Below are 11,033 nucleotides of genomic sequence, written 5' to 3' on the forward strand. Positions count from 1 at the left end.
GGTTAGAGAGGTTATGGGCCCGATTAGCTCGGCCTCTGATCATCTACCTAAAAGGCTGGCTTGATTTTTAAAATATAGCCCATGGGCCTAGCTTTCAAGACCCAATCTCTAAACCATGCTGGGCCTAGAAAATAAAACAATAAGCCAGGCCCACCTCCACGACCCGTGTTAAATTGATTCATATTTCAACGAATTGGAAAGCGCCACGTCGAGAAACATCGTAAAAAGAGGGGGAATTAATGGTTAATTGTGCCTTGTACTAAAAAGAGGCTAAAAAGTACAAAGAGTGGGATGTACAAGGCTGGAATATATTTGGGACACTATTGCCTATACCCTATTTCCATGCCGGCAGCATAAAATCACAGAAAGACATTCAATCTTTTCAGTTAAGAAATATTAAATACTTAATGTAAGTCTGGACATTGCATATTAGTTTTCACTACAATGAATCTTCAAAGGCCACATTGAAGAACTGCCAAGCCTGATTTGGGATTGTTAAATACAGAAGTAATGAACAGTTGGTAAGATGGCCTCCTAGAAAGGATTGGACAGCAAAATGGGAGAACTCCAGATGATCATCACTTCTCCTCTCCATTTGGCTCCTTGTCTTCAGTCTTCTTCTGTTGGGACTTAAAATAGAAATGATGCAATTAGGGAACAGCAGGGATCAACAAAAATGTTCAAACAGGGGGAAAAAAGTACTACTATTTGAAGGAATAATGACTCATGTTAACGAACTTACTTCTATAACCACAAACTTGCATTCCAAAAATAACAAACACTACATATATACAATGTCTCAGTTTACCTCCCCCTTATTCATCGATTAGAAAATTTTGGGCTAAGGCAAAATCCCAAGACCACAAATTATGAAACTTTATCCTACTCAAGAGCTTTATAAACTCACCTCAGACTGGCCTTGCATGGAAGCAAACAAATCTTGGACAGATGGATCATTTGGATCAACACCAGGAAGCTGCAAAAAGTTAAAAGAAAGGAAAAGAAAAAACACATTTAATCATTCCAATCTTAAATAGATCAATTCGTTGTTACTTTTTCAGGTTTTCTTTTCTTTATTTGTTTGGCCTAAGGGTGAGAGACGCACATACCGACGCAAAGATGGAGGACATGAAAGATGGGTCCTCCAACAGCTTATTCACATCTGCCTGGTTTGCTGAATCTTTTGCACTGTCCTGCACAGACAATTGAAGAGCTGCATGCATATGGAAAAACATATTCAGAACAAGGTCAATAATCTGGACATGCTAAGTTGCCAACATTGAAATCTATGTCTAGAGAAAGTCAAATAGGTTCCAAGTTCAAACACTAAAGGATGTTGGGATTCTTAACAGTCTACAACTTCCTGAAGTGGCACAGGGAAGAACAATATTCCTGACACCGGCCTTCAATTTTTCAATACCGACAAGATCTATTAGTTTTCTTTATTGGTCTAAGAAACCTAGAAGATATATCTTTTACCCAGCCCAGTAAAATGGCACTGAAGAGAAGAGTCTCAACTTTGCTTACATCCTCTACTTTCCCAAGAATAAGTTCAACATCTTCAACAAAACCAATCCGGAACATCTCATCAGCTTCATCAAGAACCCTGAATTTAATGTGCTCAAATCAAGATTGCCCCTTTCTATGTGATCCTTTACTCGACCAGGTGCTCCAACAACAATATATATCCCTCTTTAGTTTAGATTCCTGAGAGTGATATGATCATATGATGCTCCTCCATATAAACAGCATGACATCAAACCCATTGCCCCACCATAAACTTCAAAGTCAGCATACACCTGGCTCAGCATCCTCCAGAACCAGTTTCCCAGTACGTGCACATCCCACCAAATCTGATCCATCCAAAATCATATCAAAAGTCATGGCTTGAAAAGGAAACAACGATTCAATTCCCTTCTCCTTCGAGCTTTTCCCACAACAGCTCTGAGCTACGAACCTTGACACCGCATTCGGATTCTCTCTCTTTCCTCCCTCTAACTCCACCTCTTCCGCCTCCAATCTCGCCTTCTTCTTCTTAGAATCAGCCTTCAAATTCACAGGCTCACCAAGCTCCAAGCTGGTCTTGATCTTCTCTTCTCCATACCTATTCTCTAGCTCGATGTCCAAAGCTTTTCGCTTCTTGTTCTCCTTGCTCTTCTTCTTCTTCGAGTTATCATCCTCTAACAGTCAACCACTTGTTATAACTTCAGAGCCTACGGAAATACCACTACAAAGCGGCCAAATTAAAGCAATGATGAACATCACCTCCAACCAGTATAGGTGTTAACGTTCTCTTTCAAACCAAGATTGGCATCTCAACACTATCAGAAATACTATGCAATATGGGCTATTCTCTCATTATTGGTATCATGTCTTTCTTTTAACAGATAGCATTACCTCATGCTAAACAAAAGCATTTGCCTTGGTAGTCCAATACTTCTTTCTTTTCATTGCCTCAGAAGCCCACAATTTATCTTCATAAGGCACTTGGCCAATCATGCACTCGCCACAAGTGGCATACCACCGGGATGTCTACAAAAACAATCTACCTATACACATAGCATAAGAAATCGACTCAACTAATAACAACTCACCCAATGCCAGCTCTGGATCATCTGCGGCTGCATCTGACATATCAGTGTCCCGCGTGTCATGACTAGTGGCAGGATCATCCATTGACATTGCAAGGGCCTGTTGTAGCAACGCATTATCCACATCCTGTATCAGTTTAAAGTCAGTTCACACAGAAATAATTAATAAATCTCATAGTTATGGTCAATTACAAGCAGGGAAGAAGTCAAAAGCAACCCACCCATCCATCACCCAAACATACAAGCATGCAAACAAAAATAAGGCAGAGAAGGCAAATGCAATTGAACTGGGATGTCTTTTGAAATATAATGTCCCCATGAAATTGGCGCAATAGCAAAATTAAATACAGACAGACAATATTTCAACCAAATTATGGGCAAGGGCCAATACTCTCTCTTTTGTAGATACGCTATCCCTTTCGTCTATGGTTTGGGAGGAGGGAAGTTAGATCTACAGATTTTTTAACATTAGATGAGGAAAGTTAACCTCAATAAATTTGACACCTAGATATTGAATACAAACACGAAAGAAGAAATTTAATTGCAAAGTCCAATACCATCAAAATGCATCACTATTGCAAGTTGGTTGAGGAGCACTTTATAGCCCCTCAAGTAACCTAAATGCCAGAGCTCTGTTCAAACATATCAAGTAATAATGCAACACATTACTGATGAAATTCCAAAAGCGTGTGTATCCCTGTGTTTGAGTCTATGTAAGCAAAAAAGACAGTCAACCCATGCCAATATTAAATGACAAAACTAATAGCTCTAATATAATGAGAAACCATTCAAACAAGTTGGTCTTAAAAGCTGCTCAATGATAAAAATATAATATGCAGATCTGAGAAACACTGATACTAACAGCAGTGGGATCATTTCTCTTATTCTCAGTTTCAGAAGCTGTAACACTATTATTTTCAGTCATAGTTGCATCCTGTGAGCTGGATTGCGGTTCACCTCCTTTTTCCTGTTTAGCAGCATCTTCAGCAGCTTTTTTAGCAGCAGCTTCTTGTCGAGCCCTCTCCTCTTCCATTGAAACTCTAAGAGCAAGAGCAAGCTCAGGATCCAAATTCGGATCGACACCAAAATCATAACCAGAGACACCACCAGCTGCGGCGGCTGCTGCTGCTGCAGCAAAGCCACTTCCACCTTCACCATCCCCAGTGAAGATTGGCGTACTGTCATGAAAAGTAAATATATTTCCAAGATCATAAAAGTACTTAAACCAAGAAGCAAATCACTTAGTCAGGGAAGATACAGAACCACCTACCTTATTAGCACATCAGAAAGAGCACTTGGACCAGAAGGGACATGGGCAATGTGGCTGGTATCATTGTTGTTCACAGCAGTAAGAAGTGCCTCCAGCTTTTCTGTCTTCCCATCATCTTCTTCACCAAAATTAACAATATCAAGGGCAACACTATTCTTTTTTAACTTCCTTCCAATCATTTCCAACAACTTCTTGTCATGTTTGGCGGGACTGGTAGCACAAAGTATAGCAAAAAACATGAGTGAGAATGGGAAATCTTAGAATGAAACCACAAAATAACAGAAAGCATACCTTCCAGCAAAGACAATAATCCTTTGTTGCTGCTTTTTGTTTTGACGATGCTTAAGTGCTAGCTGTGCCACCTGGATACCAGCAGCCAGGTTCATCTCACCACCTATTTCTAAGCCTAAATTAGGAGGAGAGATTTAGTTCAGGATATATATTAAGATTTTTAAAACAAAAAATTCAACAAAAATAGTAGTCATCATCTTGTAGAAAGATACAGAAGAAATGTTAATTTATTCTAACACTTTTCAAAAGTAAAAGGAAGTAAGGAACTAATTGAACAGAGGACGAAATAGACTGAGGACGTACTAGGCCTCCTCTACAGCTTAGACATGTCAAGTCACAAAAGTACAACTTAGCAATAGCAGAAGGAAAAAATGCTTAATCCATTAAGGATGAAACATTCACTACTGTCACAGTAATCAGTACCCAATTACACTGGGTAAGAACTCCAACCTACATCAATGCTCACCGCTATTTCTTTTGAAACTGTAAAACTGTGCAACATACTTGCCTCACACAGAAAAGATGCAGATAATAATAAAACAAAATTACTTAGAATGGCAATAAATTACATTCTATATACACCTAAGATTCTAGTAACACCCTAAAGGAACAACTGAAAATTGAAGACTTTTCTATGCTGTTAAGGATATTTCAGATATACTAAGTGAGGAGTAATGTCCTTCAATATTATTCAAGGAAACTAAGAATCGACGCAGTACAAAAGAAAGTCAAGATTCCAGGGGAATTGAATCATCCACACAAGCCAAGAGGCAGTAGAATCAAACCGAAATATTCACTATGAAGTAGAAACTATGATGATCCAACTAAATGACAAAATTCTGTCAATTTGATTAGGGGCAAAGGCGAATAAAGAGACTAACCATGCATACAAGCTAAGATCTTGCCAAGGTCACTAGTAGGAGTGACCAAAACCTGTACACCCTTTCCTGCCATCGTGAGAACTCCCACCGTATTCTCTGGATTAGACTGCATGCAAATACATCTCATCAACATTAGCCAAACAAACACTCTTATGCTTGCATTCAGGAAAAAAATCATTCCATATCACAATCCCAAACTAACCACAATTAGCAAGATAAAAATCTACAGATAAAACTGAAAATAATAATCAGGAATCGAGAGCTCCACAAAGCAGCAACAACCCAGAGTCCAAAGATTTCCATATATATCCTAGAATGCACAAAAACCCAAAGCAATTTATGAAAAAACAAGAAATACACAAGTTTCGTTACCAATACCATAAATTATCAGTTACTGCAAGCGCCACTCAATTACAAATCCAGCTAGAAAACATCTTAAATCTTCTTTCGCAGTTTTCTATGGTTTTTCAAGAACCAAACAGAAAACAAGCTAAAATACAGAGAGTAACAAGACGTTAAAGTCGTGAGACCTGTGTTTTAGCTCCGCATATAAGATTAACAGCATCAGCTTGAGCTTGAAATCTGCTGGGGGAGTAATCTCCGTTTCGCATCCATTCCGAATTGTCGATGCAGATCATGGTCGCCTAAAATCGAAATAACAGAGAATTAATCAAAACACAAAAACGAATCGGTAAGGACAGTGAACCCTAATTCGATAAAAATTCAAAAAAGATAACTTAGGGTCTCACCTCGAGAACCATCGTCAGAGATTGATAGGGCAAAACGATGAATCTAGGGGGAGAGTAAAGAGGTATGCAGAGAACTGAAGAATAATTGTGGTTTACTTGCTGAAGAGGCCAGACGATCGCGGTTATTATATGCTACGGTCAGGTTCCATAGGCTTACATGCGAGGATTTCTATTACCAATTCGAATCTGCAAGCTGTCACTTAAATCCATTCGAAATTTGGGCCAAGTTGTTGTCCCAAACGGCCAGACTCCGAGGGCCGGTTTTAAATGTTTGGGCCATACCCATATTCAGCGCAATTTCGACCACGTTTGGGCCTGCTATTGAATTCTTGGGCCGAACCCAAGTTTTAGCTTAATTTTGCTCCCCGTCACCATTTCATGCAACTACAACTCTACAATTAGAGAGGGTAGATTAGCTTAGACGAGGAGAAATGAAAGAGAGAGATTAAATGAAATCTTTTTATAACCAAGAACGACATTAAACAAGCTTGCTCTTTGGACAATTAATACGGACCTAAACTCGGATTGTCAGGATCGTGTACACAGAAATTTATTACCTGAGGACATAATAAATTGAGGCAAAACCCAGTGCGTAACTACAAAAGTAAATAAATTCATAAACGGCTTCATCTGACATGAATTTTTAATTGAGCCAACACTTGTGAATTCAAGCGCTAAACATTAGAAGAATTGAGTTGAAATTTTCACTCCTCAAGTCAAATAAAAACCACACAATGATTTTAAACTTCTGAATATACAAACAAGAAGTAAACTAGAAGTTCCATACTTGCCAAAAAAACTGAAAAAAGAGAGAATCAAATATAAAAAGCTCAAGATAGTGCAAGGAGACGCATTTCATCTGACATAGTTGTTATTCTCAGGATAACCATGATCAGCATCATCATCATCACTAGAGCTGTCATTGTGAGGACCAGGAAACGATGAAACCCCAAATTCCTCAGTCCTTTGTGTATGGTTCTCACCTTCAAGCCGCTGGACTGTTGCTTCTTCATTGTGGATTGAGGTATCTTCTACTTTCCTGGAGCTTCTTTTGTTGCTGCTGTTCGTCAAGGAATCCGAGAGTAGAGTTGATCTCGTGCTATGGCTTTGAGTAGAGGTGTTTTGCCTTTGCTTCACTCTCCTCGCCCATCCGTGCAGTGAGCTCCTTACATGTTCGGGAACAACGGTTTTCTTCAACCTCGCATCCATCTGTATTAACCACATAAAATAAGATTGCAAGAGAGGAGAAGAAAAATACCAAGAACAATCAAGAAGAAAATGGTAACCTGTGTAACGATGACATAGAGCGGGAATGTATTAAAGCTACACCAGAACTGGGAGAGGAGCCTGCATTGCATTGTTCGATGTGTGCAGTGATCATGTGAAAATTGGTGGTAAATAATAGTAAATACGATATTATTTTACTACAAAAGTTACATTATTTTCATGATTATGTATTACCCAAATGTCAAGCGGATTACTACAGAGGCTGGATTGTCCATGAAACAAACAGAATCCTTGATTTCCCACTGGAAGCATGAGTTATATGTTAGCATGACATAGAGATCGCACAAAATTACAAGTGAGGCTTCGCGGTGTAGTGAAAATGGAGATTTATCAGCAGTTATGTTGCTGTGAGAGCTAAAAGTCTTACCAAGGACCAAAGAAATGTCGCCATCTCATAAGCATTCTGCATATCAAGCAACAATGATGAATAAGAACAAAATTTCTTTCATATCAAAACTTTACATAAGAAAGATATTATGAACACGCACTTGGAATGATATTAATTGTATTAATCGCAGAAGAAGCACAGGCTTTCCAAACCAGAAAAGATCATCCCTCAGGTTGAACCGATGGTTTCCCATCCACGGAGTTGAATCCAGGATTTCAACAGCTAGCTTTACAACCACTAGATGCAGTTTCGTGCCAATTAGCAGTATCAACTTTCATATGCATAAACAAAGAGCAAATATTGAAGTGAGTTCAGGTGGGATAAACACGAGAGGAGTGAAAAATATTACAAGGAGACTTACAATGCATGGAAAAAAGGATAACCAGAAGTAGACATTGGTTCCTGACCAAAAAAAAGTCCACGCACAGCTCATGCTTGAGAAAATATAGAAGGAAATGACTTAACAACTTGTATGAACATAGATATCAGTACAATGCTAAAAGTGTGTGGGAAAATTTCATATCCATCACTACAAGATTTTGCATCTTTTTCTTGTTAGGAAGTTAACGAAGACTGATCCTGATTTATATGTAAATTCTGTTGGAGCGGTTCGCTGTCAATCTTATGTCCAAATAAAACCAACTTCTTGCTTCATCCAATAGTGAGCAAACGATAATATATATATAGATTCACTCTTCAGAAACTATAGCATCCTAGAGTACGAGAAAATTACCATGAAAATTTAGAAAAAAGCAAGCAATGGCATAAATCCAGAGGGGCACACTGCAAAACATGCGGAAGGGGATAATCAAATGAATTGTAGAAAAGAGAAAAAAAATTGCTCAGATGTACGCAGAGTTTGCTATTTCGTTGATTCAATGCACAACTCTGTGCAAAGCCAATTGCAAGAATGGTACCTAATGCCAACGATATCACGAAACTCTTCATCCATGCTTCGAAGCATGTAGTTATGGAAATCATACGTCAAAGGAAGTTGATGCGTCTGTGATCAAAGAAAACGTGAGAGATAGAGAGAAGGCCATTAGTGACTTCATTTTGACAACAAATTTTATCCTGTAATCTTCACTGCTGTATTTGAATTAGCTGCATTAGATTGAAGATACTGTAAGATCTGATAACAAGAGCAAAAAACAGAGTTATAAGTAGCTTATATAGTGACCAAGTATAAATGTAGAAGGTCTCATTTTAAGTCAAGAACATACACTGATAAAGCCCAAACGCAGAGCCATGTAGTCAGCTCGGTTTATAGAACTCCACAGCTGGCGACTGAAACAAAGCTGAAAAATGGTAGATGTTTACTCGGGTCACTTCTGAACCATAGAAAACTATAGGAAAATTACAGGATTAACTACCCCAAATCTATAATATCTAAGCACAGAAACTGGTATCACATAAATTCATATTTGTTAATAAACCCTAAACCTGATAGTGGCAAGTCCTTTGCAGTCTTGTCTAATAATACAATTAAGAGTTAAGTAAGACATAATTCATTTAGGAAGATAACAGTACGGTAATATATGCAGCACATAAGCCCTGGAGATTTACAAGAAATTGAGCATGTGACAATACCAACCACACAAGAACTCGATGCTGGCTCCACGGATGGGATGTATGGTGAACGATAAAGGTAGATACCCGCCTCATTTTTATATTACCTGCCTCTGATTGTGCAGAATCTAGCATTTTGAGATTAAGTAAAGTTATCAGCAAATTCTAAGGGAATATAAGAGTTGCTCTTCTCAAATATTTATCCCAGAAAAAAAATCCTAAAATCATTGATTGGATGAATTTTTGCACCTTCTAAACTCTGCATAGCCATGGACTGGGCTTGGTTTTCCCATGTCCTCCAGCTATATATCTGCACAATATACAAATGGTTTGTTATAGCACATAAATATTCAGCTCTGGAGGAGTACCAATAGAACATGTATTATTGAGAACATTCAACCTTAATCATGGCCAAGGCAATGGCAACAAAGCTGTATGAAACATGGATGACACCAAGAACAAATACAAAGCGATGAAGCTGCTCAAGACTTTCGTACGAGGCAAATGACTCCTGACCCTGGAAGACAAAGCTCAATAAGTTTAGAAGCAAGATTTTAATGAATTGAACATCAAAGAGCTTAGTAGCTTAATTACTATCAAGAATCCAGAAATCAGTAGAGTCACCTCCGGACAATAATGATGCCGCCCTGTGGGTACATGCTCTCTAGAAACTGTGTGATTCATAAAGTTTGATGTTGAAGTGATAACATGTTCCACAAATCTTAGATCCTCTTTCGAGACACATGGATAAAATCTGGTGCTGAATGCCGACGATCGAACACAAATCTTGGCCACAAAAACACTCCAATGACCCATCAACAGCGACAGAAACCCAAAAAGCATAAGCTCTGCTTGCAGATAGAAATCACAACATACCACTTAATATACCAGTTTTCTGGAAGAAAACAAATCAACAAATTGAGCAAAACCCATATTTGGGAAATTCAGTTCTTACCGTCTTTTATCTTGTCCAGGGCAGCAAGCAACGATTTCCTCTTAGTCCTATCCAACCACTATTTGAAGAACAGAGAGAATAACATGTAAATCAACACAAAGATAAATCAACAGAGGCAGAGAAATAGAAAACTGTAGAAGTTTCATATTATTTTAGATACATTGAAAAGAAGGAAGAAGCCCATGTAACCATCAAAAGGAACATAAATGGATTGAAACAACAATGTAAAGTTATTTAATGGAAACAAAGATCGAACATTTAATGGACACAAAAAGGGTTTACCTTTCCGAACTGTTTCAAACAACCATGAAAGAAGAACCCAAAAACAACCATAACAGTAACCACTGTAGCAACCGCCCAAGTGGGTGTATCAGCTAGTGATTTTTCTTCTCTATTCTCTCCTTCCTCTCCCATTCGAACCCCTAATTCTCTCCTACTTTCTTCTCTTTTCTCTTCTATTTGACAGCTTCAGCGATCAAAATACACAGACCCATCTCCTGAAAAAACAGATCTTATTCGCGTTTTCTATAGAAGACCTCATTGGCTGCCAATGCCTTTAATGGCAATGACTTAAATTTGTGGGTTTTTTGGTTTGTTCCCTGAAATTGGAGCAATGGAGCTGATTCATAAATGGAGTTGAAGAACGCTTGCATGGGATGTTCCCAAACTGGTTGGATACGTGGTCCCCATTCTGCAAGGTATAATCAAATCAACCCGAAAGAAGACTAATCAGCTAATTGCCTTTTGATTTTCCTATTTTGATCCCAAAACAAGCCAAGTCAATTATGATTTTGAATTAAAAGTAATAATAACAATAAATAAAATCATGATTTTGTGGTAAAAAACAGCCATGAACTTGGGATTAGGTACCAGAATGATGAAAGGCATGACTGGGTTTTAGGACTGACTGTTCATTGTTTGGTGTTTTTCTTTTTAAAAAATATTAATATAACAGAGTTGTTGTATCTAATTATTTATTATAGTCAAGAAAAACTAATATGGACAGATTCAGTCTACTACAAACATTTTTTTTTTATAACTGATAATGATTT

At 38.1% G+C, this 11,033-nt stretch overlaps 2 protein-coding genes across 3 annotated transcripts; both read right to left on the minus strand.

Moving 5' to 3' along the window:
* Nucleotides 1-359: 359 nt before the first annotated feature.
* LOC120015029 (26S proteasome non-ATPase regulatory subunit 4 homolog) lies at nt 360-5,941 on the minus strand. 2 transcript variants are annotated; one of them, XM_038867214.1, is made up of 10 exons: nt 5,783-5,941; nt 5,564-5,677; nt 5,034-5,139; nt 4,153-4,267; nt 3,862-4,071; nt 3,454-3,769; nt 2,595-2,718; nt 1,110-1,213; nt 908-976; nt 360-620 (listed from the first exon to the last, which is right to left on the minus strand). In XM_038867214.1, exons 1-10 carry the CDS (start codon nt 5,792-5,794, stop codon nt 579-581), a joined length of 1,212 nt encoding a protein of 403 aa, XP_038723142.1. In that variant the 5' UTR covers nt 5,795-5,941; the 3' UTR covers nt 360-578. The 2 variants fall into 2 exon arrangements, with proteins under 2 accessions (XP_038723142.1, XP_038723141.1); XM_038867213.1 differs by having other exon boundaries at nt 360-629.
* Nucleotides 5,942-6,424: 483 nt separating this feature from the next.
* On the minus strand, nt 6,425-10,876 carry LOC120015553 (MLO-like protein 4). The gene is made up of 15 exons (XM_038868030.1): nt 10,264-10,876; nt 9,982-10,039; nt 9,651-9,874; nt 9,427-9,543; nt 9,276-9,336; nt 9,048-9,154; nt 8,681-8,755; nt 8,375-8,460; nt 8,191-8,240; nt 7,819-7,859; nt 7,558-7,728; nt 7,437-7,472; nt 7,244-7,311; nt 7,069-7,129; nt 6,425-6,991 (listed from the first exon to the last, which is right to left on the minus strand). Exons 1-15 carry the CDS (start codon nt 10,393-10,395, stop codon nt 6,638-6,640), a joined length of 1,641 nt encoding a protein of 546 aa, XP_038723958.1. The 5' UTR covers nt 10,396-10,876; the 3' UTR covers nt 6,425-6,637.
* Nucleotides 10,877-11,033: the final 157 nt, after the last annotated feature.

Source organism: Tripterygium wilfordii, chromosome 14, assembly GCF_013401445.1.
Source record: "Tripterygium wilfordii isolate XIE 37 chromosome 14, ASM1340144v1, whole genome shotgun sequence".
NCBI lineage: Eukaryota > Viridiplantae > Streptophyta > Magnoliopsida > Celastrales > Celastraceae > Tripterygium > Tripterygium wilfordii.

Excerpts from the sequence above, each read along its gene's own strand:
- LOC120015029 (XM_038867213.1), bottom strand. Across the intron at positions 2,719-3,453 it reads AGAGAAATGATCCCACTGCT|GATGTGGATAATGCGTTGCT; the intron begins GTTAGTATCAGT and ends AAACTGATACAG. Across the intron at positions 630-907 it reads CCATGCAAGGCCAGTCTGAG|TCCCAACAGAAGAAGACTGA; the intron begins GTGAGTTTATAA and ends TTCTATTTTAAG.
- LOC120015553 (XM_038868030.1), bottom strand. The coding sequence starts at position 10,395 with ATGGGAGAGGAAGGAGAGAATAGAGAAGAAAAATCACTAGCTGATACA. Across the intron at positions 8,461-8,680 it reads TGCGTTTGGGCTTTATCAGT|ACGCATCAACTTCCTTTGAC; the intron begins GTATGTTCTTGA and ends CTTTGATCACAG. Across the intron at positions 8,241-8,374 it reads CGTGATATCGTTGGCATTAG|TGTGCCCCTCTGGATTTATG; the intron begins GTACCATTCTTG and ends CATGTTTTGCAG.